The following is a 20,103-nucleotide window of genomic DNA, read 5'->3' as shown; positions in this document are numbered from 1 at the left end:
AAACAGCCATCCTGCTTTAGATCTAATAGAGAAATCAGCATTTATTTTATTTTATTCAAACCCAGCTAAAACTCATCACAGGAGCTTTAAGCTTTTATGACTTTCAGCAATACTGATTTGTACTTTTTCTTTAGTTTCAGATTGACCACTGGTTGATTTCCAGTATTTGTAATGAGGTCTATTGATGAGGACAGACTGTGAGTCCTGTGGGGAGAGACAACAAAACCATAGAGGTAAATAGGAGGTAGACCAGTTGCTCCCAAAACTGGTGTGCCTTGAGGCAAGTCTGGGCATGCCATGGGAATTTGTACAACCATATTATATTATTACATATATACATCAACAAGAGATACTGCACTGATATTTTTTTTTTTTTTTTTTTTTTTTTTTGTAGATTAGCCAAATTAATATTTGTAAAAACTATTACTCTGTTTTGGTTCAAGAACAAAACAATCAAAGTTACTTAAATTTTCAAGTAGATTCAACAAGACTAATTAATGTTTAAGATAATATTTCCTTTGAAATACATGTAATTTCAATTAAAGAAAAATAATTTTAAGAATAATTGTGTAAGAACATGGTAATATCTAAAATGCATACAGAAAGATTGTCTCTTTAAAATTTTGTGTGCACTGATCCTTTACTATATTGCTGCAGTAACTACTGCTCATCAACAGATGGCAGCCAAACTCAGGCAACCACTCAATATGTTTCAACTCATTCCAGTACACCTTCAGTGGACTACTCACCGTCTTTTTGAATTCAGATAAATGCTGCTACACCAACAGTTGTTTTTAAATCTTTAGGAAAGCTGCTTTGAGATATTCTAGGGTTTTCAGCAGGCTGTATACCCACATCAATGTCTGTCTTCCGGCATCAGACCACAGCTGGATGGCAGAATTAAGTCCTAAAGGCTTATCTGATTGAGATCTGATTGCTCTGGCCACATGGAGGTTTCATGATCTTTTCACTGGGGGACTATGAATGTCAGCATTTACAACTACGGACATATGAAAATGTATATGTGAAATGTTGTAAGAAAGGGTGTGACAGACATCGATACATACATTCCTTGTTTGATGCTTTTGTCAACTTGCTAGTGACAATCTTATTAGAATAATTGCAGAACTTCGCAGATTTATCTGACAATTTAGCTCACAGTGTTGCTATGTATGACTTCTCAGAGCAGCACATAGGACACTGATAAAGGTACAGTGAATGGATAATCGTTCAAATGGTTGACAGCACAACAAAAGAAAACAATTGGTGGACAGTAAAATGAATAATTTGTGAGGGGAAGGAAATACAAAAATCCTGCAATTCATCATTTTTGGAACAACCTTTATGCCTGTGTTATTCATATTTCTCATGATGTATAATTACATGTTTATCTAGTAATGTATCAGTTGTTGCAGAGTTGCTGTATCATGATAATCTCATCAGCCATGTATGGTGTATCATATTATGAGCTACCCCGCGATTCCCAACCCTAGCTGTATACATTTAATGCCAGTGTAGATCAGTCTGGATTAAATACAACAACACAGCTTCCTGAATGAGTTTTATTGATCCATTTGTACAGATCCTTAGTGACAAATGTAGACAAATAGGTTATGTTTGACTATGTAACAAAAATATCAAGTCTGAGTTTATCATATATAATCTCTGCAGTTAAAGAGCTAATGCAAACTGCTCACACCAAGTCTTCAAAAACATTCGGGGCACCACACGACTACTTTGGACTGAAAATATATGTTATATATGTAAATATATTTACATAACCATTTCAATGCTCTATTGTATTAATATTTACATCCTGTACATATTGCATCTTTCACAACAGCTGGACTGAATATTTGTTATAAAACCACCAAGTCTGAGACATAATCTACATCATTGTAACATAGATAACAGTCGCTGTTTGAAGGTGGAGTTATTAAGTTTAAGTAACAGATAAAACAAATATCCCTTTTATATTTCCAACTTTGATTAATCATCACACAGCATCAAACCAGAATGCAGGTTTTCAAGTTTCTCAGCAGCATTTCAAAAAGGACTCCAACATTTAAACAGCAGGGCTTCAGAACTGATAGTGAGTGCATACATTCATGATACCCCAAAAGTTTCAGTGCATCTTTGACTTCATGCCCTCAAACACCCTTTCGGACACTAAATCGCCTAAAGTCAGAGGAGAGATTGTGGTCTTGGTCTCCTTAATGCAACCGGATTGAACAGTATTTCAGCTTTTACAGTTGAAATTTGACATTTAACTTTATATCAGTTGTCCACTGACTTTGGTCATAAAGTGTAGACCAGGGGTGTCCAAACTTTTTCGAAAGAGGGCCACATACAGAAATATATAAGAATGGTGGGGCCATTTTCACATTCCTCGCCTTGAGCGTATTTTAGTAGGACCAATCCACTGTAAGTTCATACATGCTTAGCGATCGATTTTATACACCTAAATGGCTTGTTTATGGCTGACAAGGCAAATAGACAGTCATTTTCAGGATTTGGGAGAGCCTGGGGGGTCCTGTTTGGCTCTGGCTACTACTGGCTCCACCCCTGAAGTGCTGCTGGTGTTGCTATTTGCTGCAATAATCCACCAGGACATTATTAATCAAGATATCTTCTTGTCAAAATGTTTGTTTACAAAATCAACATGGTAGTACCGCCGAGTACTGAAACTTAAAAGTACAAAACAGTTGAGCACAAGCTAAATTTTCTTATTTCATTTTATTTCTAGAATTTGCTGCAGCCAATCAAAAATGGACTGTGGGCTGCATTTGGCCCCCATGCCATAGTTTGGACACCTCTGGTGTAGACAAAATTTGGACATAAATGACAGCAGTTTGAAACTGCTGCTGGTTTTAGACCTGGGAAAAGCTGTCACAAATATAGACAATACATAGACTTTACAGCAAAAAAAAAAAAAAAATCTGACAAAAACACAAAAAAAACAACAGGAAACTAATCATGCAAATGCAAAAAGCAGACATTTCCCACTCAACACCTGCATTTTAAAAAGCAAACAAAGATACTTCAGTCAAATAAATAATTCAGATTAAAGCCAAAGGCTTGTTTAGGTACAGTACTAAGTATTGATGCACAAAAATACATATTTAGTCAAGTTTAGGGAGACAACAATTTTAAAATTCTCCACAGGTACACTCCATGCATGACTTTAAAGATGAAAAGGAAAGCTTCAGAAAAAAAGAACCCTTTCTGAAAGCCTTGAAGGAGCTTTTCTAGCAGACAGGGCCTCAGCCACTCCATCCTTCAGTACTCTTATAAATCACATGGTGCCAAAAAAGTCCTGGGGCTTTTTATGGGTACAAATGCGGGGGTTGTTGGAACTTTTTTTCCAACCAGAATGCACTTAAACGTACTGTGAAAAACTTATTTTAACGTTTGAGGCATTTGTTTGCCCCACATAGCAATAAATAGCCTGAAATAACCATATCATTTTTTATGTTTAAAAAAAGAGACATTTACAAAAAGAAGAGTAGTACAAGTACAGTACCAGATGTAGGGTTTTGTCTGTCTTCAGGACCATGCCATCTATGCAGGCAAGAATGACAAATCTTCACATTAACTGATGTGCTTCCAAGACAGATGGCTGAACAAAACTTGAACTTAAAAGCCAACAACAGTCCTCATTCAAACACAGAGGGTTTACCTTCAAACCAGTGGTTTTCTGTAAATAATAATGAAATGAGCAGTATGGACCATCAGTTCTTCAGTGATTATTAGATTACAGCTGCAGTATGATTTTTGGTTTGAAATACATGCGTGATAAGTAGTTCAAACTTATCAGATGCTACATTCCCTCTCACTTGCTTGGCTCTTCAGAGGAAACAGATCACATGAAGTTAGGTGCTTCAGCTTTCTATCACAAAAGTTTTCATTCATAAGGCAGGAGTAATGGTTCCAACATACAAAAAAATATCATAAAATCAGTCAAATATACAGGTGCAGTTCAATCTGCACTTTCAAGAAAAATGTACGCAATATCATCTTCAAACCTAGCCACACCATCAGTTTAGTGGCTCAGTAACAGGTCTGGATCTGTTTCATAAAATAGATTTATCAAAGATAAAAGCTGCTGTTAGAACTGTTATGAATCTCATAGCTTCAATTTCACCCTCTTATAAGAGGTAACACCATCCTTTTCAAAAGTCTGCTTCATCAGAGGCAAACACTTCATAAAATTCTTACTAAAAAAAAAATTTCACTTTGTTTCCTTTTTTAAATTAATGTAAAAACAGGAGTTTGTATAAACAAACCGGATGTTTTCTGACTCTGAAATGGGAATGACTGGTGAAATGAGGAACAGAGTCAGATGGTACAGCATGGTTTGCACGAATGAGTTGCTCTTTTAAGTTCCCATGTTGCAGGGATGACCTAAGTGCTGTCACAGGCTTGAGGGTTGGGCCTGCTGCTGGATCTGCGTGTGGTGGCTCGGCTGAGCTGCCTCACAGTCTTTAGGTCCCTCCTCCACCCCCCGAGCATACATGAGGACTAGGGTGACCGTGGCGAAGGTGGCTGCGTTCACAGGGAAGGCTCGTAACAGTGTGGAGGTGAGGCCTCGTGTGAACACCATGTAGCCCTCTTTCCTGACGCTCTGTCGCACGCAGTCAGCGATGCTACTGTACTGGTTAACGCCGCCCACCCCATCGGCCTGCAGGCGAGATTTGATCACATCCACTGGGTAGGTGGAGAGCCAGGAGGCGATGCCAGCCATGCCCCCAGCAAACAGCAGTTTTGGGATCATGTAGCGGTCGTCTGGCTCACAGCCGAGGCTGCGCGTCAGCACATCATAGGCCAGGAAATACACACCGAAGCCGGGTGTCTCTCGGATGAGCGTGGTCAACATGCCTCTGTTTACGCCCCACAGACCCTCCCGGTTGTAGATGCGAGCCAAGCAGTCGAGGGAGTTCTTGTACAGCTTCCTAGATGACTTTTTCTCTCCAGTTCCCTGCATTTGCATGCGTGTTTTAGCCAGCTCCATGGGGCAGCAGATGACGCACTGGATGGCACCTGCTGCTGCTCCAGCGAGGAACTGATTCATGGGAGTGTCCTGTCCCAATAGCCGCATGGTGTTTCCCTGAACACCAAACACTATAGCGTTGATGAATGTCAGGCCCATCATGGGGGATCCAATGCCTTTGTACAAACCAAATACCTGCAGATAGAGGATCAGAAAAGCCACATTAGGGTATATGCAGAAAATCTAAAAACAAATTTAATACTTTTAAATCCTTTTTCAAGACTCTCTTCATTTTTTTAGGAACCTATCTAACCATGTTCAATTTCTAAGCTGTTTCATTAGTGGCAGGATTTTGTATTATGTGTTGTACTGACAATAGGATAAAAATGTATCAATGTAAAAAGAAAATGCCAGTAGTATTTCCTATCGCAGCAGAAAAATAGAGCTTTCTCAGAGAATTTTGAAAATATGAGGAAAAATACCTCAGTTAGATGTCATAAGGTAGCTGAAAATTCAGGGGTTTTTTGTTAAATGACCTAATACCACATTCTTATAAGTACCTTTTTACAAATTTTGCACTTCAGCTCCAGTTAGAGACGCAGCAGAGCTTTGAGGACACAGGAGCTCAGCCATGCCAGACTGTCAGATCTGGCATGTTTCCAAAAGAATTTCAGGTGTGATTAAAATAAAATGTACACACAAACACAGAAAAACTAAGGTACAACCTGGTTATGAAAATGAAATTTTGGAAGCTTAACAATTTAAGACATCAAAGCCTTGCATTTAAGACTTTTTAATACATTTAAAAGCCTTTACTTCCATTAACTTGATTTATCCACTTTAAATACTTTTTAACACCCCACAGACACCTTGATTATGAACTCAACAAAACCTTTACTTGGACAGAGAACATAACTGTAGTTTAATCAATTTAATATAAAAGACGCGAAGTGTAGTAAAGTAATTTAATTTTGCGGTTTTAAGAGGAAGTTAAATAACTTGGAGGCAGAAATCTGGCTGCAGATGCTTTGGTTAATTTATAAATATGGTCAATTTTGGTAAATATTTGGATTGCAAATGTGTTACCTTAGACTGTATATCTTCTATTATCTTAGCTGTGTATACCTTTTCTTTGTCTGAAACACTATTAACTGCTTATGAGAAATGTAATCTTAACTAGGTTTTCCTGGTAAAATAGAAGTAAATTAAATAAATAAAATATATGTACCCTTTCAGTTGCATGGCATCAAATGTTTATCCACATATAGTCTTCATATTTTTAAGTTTGAATCCCCAAGTGTCAACATAACAATGAGAAACTCCTTTAAACTTTTCTAAAATCATCTACATTTAATGTGCATAGCTTTATATCCTCTGAAACCAACCTTGGAGAGACCTCCAGGCATTAAACAGTGTAACATATCCAGCATGTTGACTTTTCCTACAAGCAATAAAGGTGGAAGTTTCACAGTGTTAAGTTTTTCCTGTCTTTCTGGCACCCCCTTAATAATTCTATACACAAAATAGTGCTGGACGATTGATTGAAAAAAAAAAAAACAAAACAAAACATGCAGGTCATTTAGCCTGTTGGAAACCCAACAGAAGAAGAAGTCATGTGACCCTACCCCTACACTACTGCATTTCACTACAAATTATTTCATTTATATTATTTAGTAGACCTTGAGCTAAAACATAGTTATCCTTTCCAGTATGGATAAATGGACAATTTAATCCACTAACATGATTATTTAGGTCAAGGAGGACAACACACAATCAAATTTTAAAATAACCGAACAAGTCCAAGTTCAAGATTCAGGCGTATCCCAACCTAACATGTCCTTTACTTTTGCCCCACAACTTAAGGTGCCTCTTTCTGTCATGAGACCAGGAGTGACATAACTCTACTATCAGGTGACCCTGAGCTAACATAGTTGGAACAATCCAAGATGGCTGTGCACGCTAAAGATAGGCTCTGTCCAACATAAGTTCTGCATGGGTGTCAACCTGAGCAGCAGGCTCACAACTTCACAGCCAAGAAGGACTAATGTAAACAGCAACAAGCCACGGAGGAAAACACTCAACTCCACAGACTGGAACACTTACAGAGCACAAATACAGAACCCAACACAAGATAAATGAGGCATCCGTATTATGTCAGATGCATTTATAAGTAGAGGATCTGAATGACGCTTACCGACTCCTGCCGTATAATAGACTGGAAACAGTGAAAGGTCCCTCTGTACAGAGGCTTATCAATATTCTGGACCTGCAGCCGCACCTGCAAAAGAAGATGCTCATCAGTGATCAGTTAAACTCTGATGAATGTTAAAATCTGATTCCTACCCAACAGAGCAATCACATCAGATGAAAAACAGAAAGACTTGACATTGGTGGTTTCCACTGTGTTGAGGAGGCCAAGTGCCTCTGGTTCCCAGTAGCTTTCTGTGTGTCTATTTTATTTTAATATAACTCAATTTTTGTTTTTTTTTTTCTTTTGTTTTTTTAAACAATGCTTCAAATATATTGTATATTGTGATTTTGTTGATCGCTCTACCAGGCAACATCTGGATCATGCTCTTAGGATCAGTTGCTCTGAACAATCAATGCTCCATATGATGTGCAGATTATACAGCTGCCCCGGGCTGATTGTAATTTGTGGCAAAATGTCTGGACTGGATTCAGCTAAATCTTAATTTTGCTTTGATTTGTGTACAAATGTTAATTTAAACAGATAATAGCCTAACAAAGCCTTTGCATTTGTTCATTAATGATAGTGTGTTTCACAAAAAGACCTTTCCTCACCTTGACTGTGTCGAAAGGGTGTCCAACCAAGACTCCAGCAGCACCTGGACATAAACAAAACATTGATTAGGATGATTTATTATTGAGATTTACTACTTCTCTATAATTTATGTATTTCTCTTGTATTGTGACATTCATAAACAACATTGATTTGGATTTAGGTCATAAAACACAGCGTTTCATATTTGTCAATCTGTTTTTTAATAAAGAATATTTTAAGATATCTACACAGAAAATATTTTCCTGTGGTGGTCGTTATTTTAAGATGCACAATTTTAAAAATCCAGGCTGATACCAATGGCAGAGGGCTGTCAACATGGGCTAAACACTGCTAGTGCTGTGCAAATGGTGATCAGCACTGGTCTTTATTATAATAGGCCACATCAGAGAGTACAGTCTACACCTGCCCTCTTAGTAAAGTGTCTTGGGATAACTTTGGTTTTGAACTGACGCTATACAAACAGACTGATTGATTTAAAATAACAATTTAGCCATTGGCCAATACTGATGCTGTTTAGATTAAATCTTTTGGTGCAAGCAACACTCCCACAATAACATCATTTTCTCATGTTTAACCATGAACACAGACCAGAGTTTGCCAAATAGGTCACATCTTCTGCTCATTAATAACTCTCTCCTCTGAATCAGCAGAGCTGTTTCATTCCTTCCTGACTGCCAGTGGCAGTAAACAAAGTGGATGTGTCTCCTCGCACTCCGTGCAGGTCAAGATCTAATGTAGACAAAATCACATGGGTGACATGTAGGGTACTTGACCTCCCCTGCTATAAATAGCACGTGATAGCCAATTTCTGGCCTCTTTGAGCTCCTCGCTGTTAGCCTGGCGTCTAGCGCTGGTTAATCGTTCCATAAGGTCCATGTTGCAGTTCTTAATTCTGCAAGTCCAGGAAAGGTAAGCACGCTTTGTGTTGTTTGGTGTTTGACAGTCTGCCTGTGACATCTGGTTGGTGTAAATTATTGCCCTCTAAGGCGGGGCATGTCAAGCTATCCTTCCTTTCCTGTCAGGAGGTTTTAGCTCACTAGCTAGACGTACTGTTGTAAACACTTTGTTGTGGTAGCGAATTCCTCCAATGCTAGACCCGAGTGCGGTTAGTACGTCTCTTGTCTGGTGTCCTAGCATTGTTTGCTAGACAATCTTGTTAAGTGGCTGGAGGTTTTGATAGCGTTCAGTGGCTCATAGTCACAGCTTGTGTATGGATTACCTGGCTGCATGCATGCTTCGGTGGACGTGTTAGCAGCAGGCTACGTTATATTATATTAGCCTGTGTATCTATTTGTGTCCGACGGAGTGGTAATTAAAGGTCAGGGCTGGAAGTTCTGGTCACGTTTTGTGGCTAACAGTCACATTTCCCGCTCAGATTACCTGGCTGTATACACTTTTTTAGCTGGACAGGTTAGCAGCAGGCTACGTTAGCCTTCCTAGCTATATTTTTTTCTGACTGAGTGGTATTATACCACTATATATCTGATCATGTTCAGTGGCAGATAGTCACAGCTCCCGCTCAGATTTCCTAGTGTGACCCCATAATTTGTATGATGGCCTGTACTTCTTGTGAAGCTCAACTCCATGTTGAGGATGGCCATGATTTGTGCCCCAGGTGTCTGGGTGTGAGTCACCTGAGGGAGGCCCTTTCAAACCCATGTATCAACTGCAGCATTTTGCCTCTGGCAGTGAAAGAGGAGAGGCTGCGGCAGGTGGAGAGTCTCCTGTTTGGGGATGACCTCCCACCCTCTGGGGACACACACAAGAGCACTGGCCCCTGCAGTGAGTGGTAGGAGAAGCACAGAGGTGGGGCACAGGAGGATGGGAGCCCCACATGCAAGAAGGGGAAGGGGAAGGCTACTTCTCGCCAGGAAGTAGAGGTGCCAAGAGCTGAAATTGAACAGCTCAAAGCTCTGGTACGGGCTCCGCCTTCCCAACCAGCTCCTCAGCTGACAGCCTGGGATTCAGGTAACCAAAATGAGGATGCTATGTCAACAAGGTGTCAAAATCTCAGTTTCAGGGCAGATAGGAAAGCATGTTCAGCTCAAGGGGGACCCCTTCTCTGATCAGATCCAGGAGGTTGAACCAGTGAGTGTGGAGGCCAGGGATGGCTCTGAGACTTCCCAGAGGAGCTCTCTTAGCGCTGAGCCAGGGGAGGGAGCTGCTCGTTACAAGCAACACTGCATGCAGCCCTGGGCAGGATTGGGCTGGTTAATACACCAGCGGCTCAGAGCCTGGTTAGCAACCCATTCTTTCGGCAGACACCCGTGGCCTCACTCTTCGGAGTTCCACCCTCACCTGCATTCCTGGAGGAGCTCAGCTGATTGTTTGTACTGTAACAAATTATTCATCTACTTCTTAATTTAGGTAACCTGTGAAAAGATCGCTCTGTGGTTGCTGAATGTGCTCGTAAAACTTCAGGCTGCAGACTATCTTGAAACAAGATAAGCGCACCCAGGATTTTTGACAAATCTAGTTTGATTTTAACACCAGCTGAATTTTTACTTGATTTTTAATGTGAGGAATTCTCACAGTACAGCTCTAAACTTTCATATTTTGTCATATAAACTGTTCTAGACTAAATATATTCACATATTAACGTACCGTTACAATTCTAAGCGTTTCTATACACGTATTCCATCAGCTGATGATCTGTACTGACAGCGGTTAACATCATTAATATGTAGTTATTTTTTTAAAGCGCGCTTTCAGCTGAAATTAAGTTGTTTAATGTGTATTCCATACTGATTTCTTTCACTCATCCTTTCTATAACTCGGCAGCTTGACCAGCAGAGTCGCGCTGCATGTGACGTCACATTTACAGCCCGCCCACCAACAGGGGGCACAGGTGTCTGTGGAAAGCAAACGATATTGAGGTTTAGCGTACCAAACCATACTGAATCAAACCGGACCCCCTGATGCAAACAAGGCTTTTGTTTACTGTCACTGGCAGTCATCCAGAAATTCACAGAACCATAGTTACCTTTGTAAATTCTGTTAGGTGTGCTAAATGTAGAGATATAACACGACAGATACACATCTGCTTCTAATATCTTTCTATGCTGCATTATTTGCCGATGGCTGATGACCATTAAAACTGCCAATATCAGCTAATTCCAATGTTAAACCAAAACATCTCTACCCCCTGTTATGAGTAAATGATTGTAACTCACTTCACTTTTTCTGAATACTGTAAGTCCTGTAGATCCCCTGTCAAGCTTGATTTATCTAACTGTTGTTTTTGCTGGTTAGAGCAGGCTTTGAAGGCTGAAACATCTTCTGCTTGTAAAGTTTTGTGATTTAAGAGAATACTACTATCTATGCCAGAGTAACACCATCTTATTGAGCCAGAACTACTTTTCTGGTCATCATCACCCTGTGAAACTTTCTTTAGCACTCCTTTGAAAGTTACATAACCGCAGCTTGTGCAGCACATGCCCATGTTCTGATGCCAGTTTGGCCTTCACACCTGAGTTTGTGCTGAACCCTGAAAATAGATACAGGACTAAACATACAAAATTAAGAGCTAAAACAAAGAATTAGAAGTTACTAGAGAAAAATTAAATATAAAACTTAAGTCACTTTTCAGAGGCAATGTAACATTGTGAAACTGTTTACATAGAGGGGTAAATATTTCATTTTGGGCGATTGTACAGATTATTATAAGCATGGCTGCTGATGTATGAGAAACACAGGCAGACATGTTTTTTGTCCTTGTTATCTGCATCATTTTGATTTTTCATCTATTTTGTTTGCTATACTACTGGAAAAGGGGTGTCTGCCTGGCAATGTTATCAGTTTATATATATATATATATATATATATATATCAGTTAATGGTTTTAGAAAATTAATTTTTAAAGATCATTGGTAGCAATATGGCACGTTTTATATTTAGAGATGTGTTCTAATGAGTGAATTCAACAGTAATTGAATTATGGCCATATTAATATGAGAAAGAGCCTGATGGGGCATATTAAAATTGTTTTACAATCACTGAATGGATCCACAATATCTGTTATTAAAATCTGATGTTTTAGTTTTGTTACGAAACATAAGGGGAAGAATAAGTCAATAAATAAAAAGACCAAGCTCTGTTTCAATTTGTTTTTTTTTTTTTTAATTGTTACATGTGTTTAAACATTTTTTGATAAAAAATTACAGCTAATTAGACAGCCTGACTGTTATAATAATAAAGTCTTAATAATAAAGACATAATTGTATCATAAACATAAGCCATTTGCCCACCTCCCCACAGAAAACAAACCACAGACAGCTAATCCCACATAAGCACCTGTTGTGTCACCTGACCTATTTGTAAAAAGAGCCTATCAGGAATGAGCCCTCACTGTTCGCCAGGAAAAAACACAAGCAAGCGTGCGTTTGGCAGAATGATCAGCGGTCATTGACCTCAACACACTGGCATGATCTACGTACGGGGAAAACAAACAGTAGAGAATGTTGCATCATTGCTGAATTTCCTCCGTCATATTGGGTCTGAGGGAGGAAGCTTGATCACAAACTTCTCTGGTTTCAAAACTGTTTTTGCTGTACTGACCTCATTTCTAGTTTTGAACTGAGCACAAACTGGGCCGCAAACAGACTCTGATTTCACTGTAGCTGTTTCCCTAAAATCAAACTCACAGTGAGAGGGTGGGGATGTCCCTTACTGTTGGGAAGAGGAAGCATGGGATTGGTCTGTGAAGGGGTGTGCACTGATTCATGTCCTCTGCATGCTGTGTGTGGAAACCTTAAACAGTAAAGCCATCTTAGATAGGAGGCTCCGGTTGCAGGTTGTCTGGCGTTGGTGTGCCTTGTGTTCTCAGCAAGGTTGACAGCTGACACCAGGGAGAAATGCACAAGGTTGGCTCACCCTTTATGAGTAAGCAGTTCTCTGAATCTGACATAAATATTTCCCTCAAATGTAAACAGGGTGTTCTGAACATTGCATACGTGTGATGTGTGAAATTACCTCTAAATTAAGGCTGTTAATGAAATGGTTTTCTGTTAAACGTCCTGATGGATACCCTTTGGGACATTAAAACTAATATGGGAAGTCTATTTATTTCATCATTTTTATTTTAAGTCTTCAGATGACAACTTTGCAGTGATCAAAAGTGAAGGTCTGCCTCCAGGTCAAACACATTTCCCTATATCCCTGTATCTTTATCTAGAGGGCGGACCACAGTGTGCCAACAAGCGGTGGAATTAAGAAAAAGCACTTGTAATCTTGTCATCGAGTTGCATCACTTTTCAAAGAGCTGGGCTGTGCATTTTTGTGGCTTTGTCCTTTTCAAATAGGCAAACAAAGAGGTGTTTCATCTCAGCCTGACTGGGGTATCGTATCTCAAATCAAGGCTTTTCTCTGACAGCTGTTATCATCTATCATATTATCAGATAAAGAGCTATTGTCACTGACTTACCTCCGATGCATCCTGCAACGAAGTCCATCGCCCCTCTTTGCCGTCACCTTGTCGCACGATCACTTTGAATCGCCTAAGCTTAATAAAAACGACTTCAAACTAGTTTTATTAAAGCAATAGCTTCACAAAATCGCTAACTTCCTCGTTTAACGGAGTCTCACTCCCACCTGTTAAATACTAGCTAAATTGCCAATTTCACCTCAGTGAGCGTCTTTTTAAGCTAGCAGGGGTTAGCTATATAATAGTTCCTCTGTGTGCTATAAGAATTACTGACGCTTCCGCCTTCTCTTACTTGGTGTTAAGCTTTTCTTATATTTATTCTAAAAACAGCCACCGGTTGACCTACAGAAACTCAATGAACTGATGTGGCGTTTACAGTCAATGCGGACACCCTCTCTGCTGGCTGTCAAGGAGGTTTATTTCTGTAGCAAAGCAAGCTAGCAACGCAGGAAGTAACGAGGAGAGGGCGGGAATGACCGGCCTGGTAGAGTTTTAACCAATCACAGCGAAGAGGTGACGCGTCAAATTTAATCCTCTTCATTCATTGGCTGGACACTGAAGTCCGCCCAATGTTGAAATGCGTCACTTGTGTCGTGTGGTGTTTTGCTTTTGAGCTGCCTCGTGTTATTGAAATGATGGAGGCAGTTCTCTCTACAAACAAGTGTGGTATGTAACCAAAAGTTAAACTTACCACACCTATTCAAGTCCCTTTCTAAAGTGAAATACAATTTAGAAGTGCCTCGCTCTCCCACGGCTAACCCAGTTAATATGAGGAGAAACACTCGGCTATCTTCGGGAAAACTCGGCACAAGTGTTGTCAGTCGACGCTGTTTGGTTGGCAGCGTGACACGCCTCTTCTACACGTCACGTAACAGTTCCATTCAAGGTTACACGGCTGTACTGTCCATGTATGAGGAGGAATGGGCTCACATATGACCAATATATGCCGGTCACTTTCGATCTGACAGGATGCATTTAGCTGATTTTGTGTCCGGATCATTTGCAGGTAAGAGCTAAAGCTAATCTCAGTAAGCTTTGAGTTAGCATGAGGTTGCTTTACATCTAGCTATCATGTGTGCATGTATAACAACAACGGAGCATGCTAGAAAAGTAGATAACGCTTATATTAACATATGTGTATCTTGTGAATCTTTTTCAACAATCTTTAAAATGTACAGTTAATCTTAGTATGAATTAACTAGTAAAAGAGGTACTTAGGAAAGCTACTTTACCATTCCTTCCAAGATTCATAAGTGCAGATATAATAGCTTCAATATCTCAACTTAAAATTTTAGTAATGGGTGAGAATGCACTGATAATAGTAACTTGAGATTCTGGTGTAGTAAAATTATGAAGAATTTCATCGTTGACCATGATCATAACTGCATTTCTGTCATGCCCTTGATTCACTTTCTTATCTGGAAATCCACAGGAGCATGTGGGGTTGCTGTGGGCTACCCTCTTGACACTGTGAAGGTAGGTGATGTAGCATGCCATGTAGCTGAAACAAGTAAGATGACTGCACTGACACATGGATCACAACTATACATTTCAACACATCTCTTTGTAGGTCCGGATCCAAACCCAGAAGCAGTTCACTGGAATATGGCAGTGTGCAGCTGCAACATTTTCACAAGAAGGGGTAAGTAGAAATGAAGAGCAATTTAATACAAGGTTTCTCAGTATGACTGTTCTTTAAGTGAACTCTGCATATTAAGAAAATTTGATGTTGTTTAATTAACATTGTATTAACAGTTTACAGCTACTGTCTTCTTGATGTATGTGGTACACGAAGCACACTAATTCTAGGTTGTTTTTGTAATTTAAAGATGCCATTGTTTGTCAGAACACTTTGGGTAGTGGTGTCAAAAAGTATTGATGTCAGTGCCCCAGAGTAAGTTTGCCACCATCAATCCACTGTCCTAGAAAAAAAACATTTATGCTTTTTCAAAAGGAATCGAAATGATTTTTTTCTCAAAAAGCAGCATTTTTTTGGGCACATGTGACATAGTCGTTAGGTCACACCCATGTACAGGGATGGCTTGGGTTCAAGTTCAGTCTGCAGCTCCTTTCCCACATGTCTTTCTCCCACTCTTTGGTCCTTGTTTCTGGTTCTACCCACTATCTTCCTCAGTCAACAAAGGCATAAAAAGTACCCCAAAAATCTTCAATAGAAGCAGCATTTCTACGTAGAAGTGTTGATGTAATGTTTTAAGTGTCACAAAGAAAACCAACAATGAATGCTGTAAACCAAATTTTGTGTATCAATGATGTATGAATAAAGGATTTTTATTAGGTGTCAACTGCTGATCAGTCTGACCAATTATTGGCGCCGATATTTGGCATTTTGGCGATCATCAGTATCTGTGTTTTATTCTACTGATAACTGATATTAATTAATTAATTAAAAAGTCAGCTATTTTGGTTTTTCTGCATATGTTTCTTCTTCTCAGGCTCAGCTCCTCCTCACACTGTCTCTATTCTAATGTCCCACCCTCAACACTATTTGATTAGCTAAGACTTAGTTCTAACCAATCAATTCAGCAGCCTAGAGTGGGCAAAATATTAGGAATGCCTTTCAAAAAAGCACTCAAGTTCATTGCAACCACTCACTAAGACTTACGCAATAAATACAAATAAGACTTATCACATTACCAATCATGTCAACAATAACTGAAAATGTTGAAGCTTTGTAAAGGTAGAATCGGTTGACGTATGGTTGACATGTTGGATTGCATTGCTTTGGGGGTCATATTGTCATGGCTCATCATATGCCTGAATGTCTTGAGATTCCCATGAACCTTCATCAGGACTGATGAGACAGTACTGCTGGGTCTGCTGGGTTTTTTTTAATTGTGTTTTTTTGTTTGTGTCATCAGGTGCATGGCTTCTTCAAAGGCATGTCATTACCTCTCACCACAATCACTATGACTTCTTCTGTGGTGTTTGGAACGTACAGAAACTGCCTGCAATGTCTGAGCCAGGCACGAGGAGCCTGTCCAAACACCAAACTAGACGTCTTCCTGTCTGGTTTGGCAGGTGGTATAGCTCAGGTAAGAGGATACAGTTTTTAATATCCTGCAACATTTTCATTAATCATGAGCCTTTTTTTATTCTCCCCTACTTTTAACCCACAAAAATATCAAATATCTTTTTTGCACATGTTGATAGCTCAGGTTTTGGTGTCCACTTTTGTAAAATCAGTTACCCATTATCTCTCTGACAGATATCAGTGATGTCTCCAGGTGACATGGTGAAAGTACGTTTGCAGTGTCAGACTGAGTCCAAACGCGGGAGAGCCAACTCACCCAAACCCAAGTACAGTGGTCCAATTCACTGTCTGCTGAGCATCGTCAAAGAGGAGGGTATTAGGGGGCTTTATAGAGGAGCACTTCCTCTCATGCTGAGAGATGGGCCTTCATACGCCACTTACTTTTTGACTTACACAACCATCTGTGAATGGCTGACTGACAGCGGCAAGAAAAGGCCAGGTGAGCAACCAGTCTTCTGTCAGATTCCATCCTAGAGGATTAAAAAAAAATTTGTTTCAACCCTTCATGTCTGCAACTTTTTACTTCCTCCAGATTGGAGTGGTGTGATGCTGGCAGGTGGTGTAGCAGGAATGGCCGGGTGGACCATAGGCACGCCGATGGACGTGATCAAAGCTCGTCTGCAGATGGATGGAGCACGTGAGATGAGGCGATATAAGGGTTTTTTTCACTGCATCTCAGAGACGGTGAGGGTGGAAGGGTTTGGTGTCTTCTTCAGGAGTTTAGGCATCAACTGTCTGCGTGCTTTCCCCGTCAATATGGTGGTGTTTGTTACATATGAGAGTCTCACTGGTTTTCTCAAAGATGGACCTGGAGGTGTTGACCAGCCTCGTATAGGGCTGGAATAGTCTAGACTACCTCTAAACTTTGTCATGTGCATTTTAATGATGATGGCTGGTTTTACATACACGGTGTAAAAGAGTATTTGTAAAGTAAGAGTTTGATGAAAACAGTATTTTTTTTTTCATATTTTTATATGAAAGAATTTGAATAGTTTGAGCAGAATGTTACATTTATGATATTCAGTTAAGTTTGGTTAAGCTGGCTAAACACTAGACAATTTTAGGACCAGTTCTGGGCCAACCCAACCCCTGACGATTGCCAGATTTAAAGCAAGTAGTTATTTGTCCAAAGAACCTTCGAGTGTTAATTATTTTACTGCTCCTGATAAAGTTAAAGCATCTATTCATAAATATCTACTATTTTGGGCTTTGACTCAATACTTTCAACAGCCAAAGAAAGCAAGCAGACTAGAAAAGTCATTACATAAAGACAGCTGTACCATGAGCCAAGTGGAATATTAAATAGAAGGCCAACTTTGGGGATTATGGCACCAACACAAGCGTCTTTATAATTCCCTGTGTAAGACATAGATACAGTCAGCATCACATCACAGTCTTGGGCAGGTTGTTCCATAGGGGGAGGAATGTTATACCCCAGCCATCAAATAATACACAGAGTTTAAACTCCAATGCTAACGCCACTCAGGTTAATGTCTTATTTTAAGTCACTTCTGTCAACTGGCAAAGAGCAATACACTGATAACCTAGACAGATTCGGACTGGACCATTCAGGTCTTTCTTTGCAGAGTTTGCATGTTCTCGCAGTGCATGCATGGGTTCCCTCTGGGTACTCTGGCTTCCGCAGACCAAAAACATACTAATTGGGTTAATTGGAGACTCTAAATTGGCTGAAGTTGTTAGTGTTAGCATGCCTGGTTGTTTTTTCTGTGCCAGACCTGTGATTGACAGGCAGCCAGGGTGTACCCGGCCTCTCGCCATTGACAGCTAGGATAGGCTCCAGCCTCCGTGACCCCGAAAGGGATAAGCAGCAGAAAATGGATGGAAGGATTATATCAAATATCAACCAACATTCATTCTACCCCTGAAATAATGTAATACAATTTTGAGAGAGGGAACACAATGTTATATTTACATGTAATGAAGTGTTAGTTACATATGTTTGGGTTCTGGATCTCACTGAGTAAGCTCATCCTTCCGCTGGATGGCTTGCAGCTATAGTGCTCTCCTACTTGGCTCTGCGCTTCAATCAACATATTAAACTCAAATAAAAGAGTTTTTGCCATTATCTTATATGCTGGTATTTTTAAATTAATTTTAGCCAATACCGATAACGATATTGGAATAAATATATCAGACCTAAAACTTAAGCCCTTTTGAACAGATTTTATTATATAAGGATGAATAGAGAAAACAAACTTGAGGACTTAAAACATAATTTGAACTTTAAATATTAAGAATGACCAAAGAAAAATACCTTAACAGGCGTATGTCTGTTGGTCAAGCCTAAAACTTAAAATCTTATCAGAAAAAATGGCAAACATTTACAGTCAGTATATGCTGATATTGAGAGCCATAGTATCAATATCGGACTCCAATAATTGCCTTTTTAAGCCAGGGTGCAGAGGGACCCACAGTAGGTCTTTGGCTTCAGTGTAAATTGTTTATTTTTCCTCCTCTGACATTTCCTGGGTATTTACTTTAATCCTTTATGCTGACTCTCATGATGTAATTTATTGATCACTGTATTATTTTCCTTCTGAAGTCACATTTGATCATGCAAGCTTCAGTGAGATCTTGCATCTGTGCAATCACTACTACAAATGGCTGGTGTGTGGTCTCATGGTCCGGCCAAATCTTCTCATGCTTGGACAGCTATAATGCCAAAAATCATTATAATCTGTCCTTACATCTGTGGTCTCCCAGATGTTTAAATTTGGTAAAGATTTCAAATCATCTCGTGTGTAGCCAGCTTGGTGTTTGTCTCAGGAGTAATTCTCAGTAATGTTGGTTCCATGGATTGGACCTGGCCACTCTGACCACTAGATGGCCTCCTTGCCCAACATGCCACCTTTTCCTTTGTTCCTCTACAGTACAGTTTGTTTACAACATGGAAACAGCATGAATGAATGGTATGGTGTGATATCTGAAGAGCAGTGCACTGTGGATCTCAATAGATTTGAGATTACTTAACTTTAGCAATAGCTAACAACACTGAAGACCTTGGAGTTAGATTTATGAGCAAGCTGCAGAACGCACAATTTATATATGTATGTTGCCTGTCCATGTCCAGATATAGGGTTATTATTTTCAAGCCAGTAGCAAGGAGAGAGTTTGAATAAACCGTAATAAATGTATATTTTAAAACTTGATGAACTGGATTTGTAAGGGATTATTCTATAAACAATGTAGAGGGGAAGGCAGCCTCAGGAAGATCAGGGTTCTGAAATAATGCATGTATATCACTGTTACAGACTCCTTTCATGGACAATGCAGGAATTCAAAATAGGCTGTTAAAGATGGAGTATATCTATAAGCTCCTTTGCTTTATTCCCTCTTGCTACTAAGCATTTATAGAACTGTTTGTTCCCAAGAACTAAAGTGCATCAGCCGTGATGAGCGCCATAAGGGAACAAGATAGCTGTCAGGGTGGAGGACAGACTTCAGGGTTCTTTGACAAGGGAGAATATATGTGAATTACATCTCCTGTAATTTATTATTTATATGCATATCATGAAAATTCTATGTGCCTTCCATAATAAAGTCGTACAACACCATTTCTTAATGCTGTTTAAATCATTCAGTCACTTCATGAATGCAATTAACGAATATACTTGTATCGTTACTGAACACTTGAATAACAAAACTTTGACTACTGGCGTACGCCTCCGTGAGGTATACTACAATAAGCATATTGTGTTGGGTCAAGAACTGCTGGGTGGATTTCCTGGTTGTGTCATTCATAGAAGTGTCTTTTAAACTCAGTGACCTTGACCTTTGACCTCCAAAATTGAATCAGTTTATCCTTGGGTCAAAGA

General features: G+C 39.6%; 2 protein-coding genes across 2 annotated transcripts; one reads left to right on the top strand and one right to left on the bottom strand.

The window, feature by feature from the left end:
• Positions 1–1,554: 1,554 nt before the first annotated feature.
• slc25a29 (solute carrier family 25 member 29) lies at positions 1,555–13,646 on the bottom strand. Its single transcript, XM_041805997.1, has 4 exons — positions 13,216–13,646; positions 7,793–7,836; positions 7,185–7,268; positions 1,555–5,185 (listed from the first exon to the last, which is right to left on the bottom strand). Exons 1-4 carry the CDS (start codon positions 13,241–13,243, stop codon positions 4,415–4,417), a joined length of 927 nt encoding a protein of 308 aa, XP_041661931.1. The 5' UTR covers positions 13,244–13,646; the 3' UTR covers positions 1,555–4,414.
• Positions 13,647–13,939: 293 nt separating this feature from the next.
• slc25a47a (solute carrier family 25 member 47a) lies at positions 13,940–19,829 on the top strand. The gene is made up of 6 exons (XM_041804644.1): positions 13,940–14,221; positions 14,648–14,691; positions 14,786–14,857; positions 16,095–16,268; positions 16,442–16,706; positions 16,800–19,829. Exons 1-6 carry the CDS (start codon positions 14,185–14,187, stop codon positions 17,111–17,113), a joined length of 906 nt encoding a protein of 301 aa, XP_041660578.1. The 5' UTR covers positions 13,940–14,184; the 3' UTR covers positions 17,114–19,829.
• Positions 19,830–20,103: the final 274 nt, after the last annotated feature.

Source organism: Cheilinus undulatus, linkage group 14 (genome assembly GCF_018320785.1).
Source record: "Cheilinus undulatus linkage group 14, ASM1832078v1, whole genome shotgun sequence".
NCBI classification, from domain to species: domain Eukaryota; kingdom Metazoa; phylum Chordata; class Actinopteri; order Labriformes; family Labridae; genus Cheilinus; species Cheilinus undulatus.
This window is presented reverse-complemented; position numbering and strand designations above follow the sequence as displayed.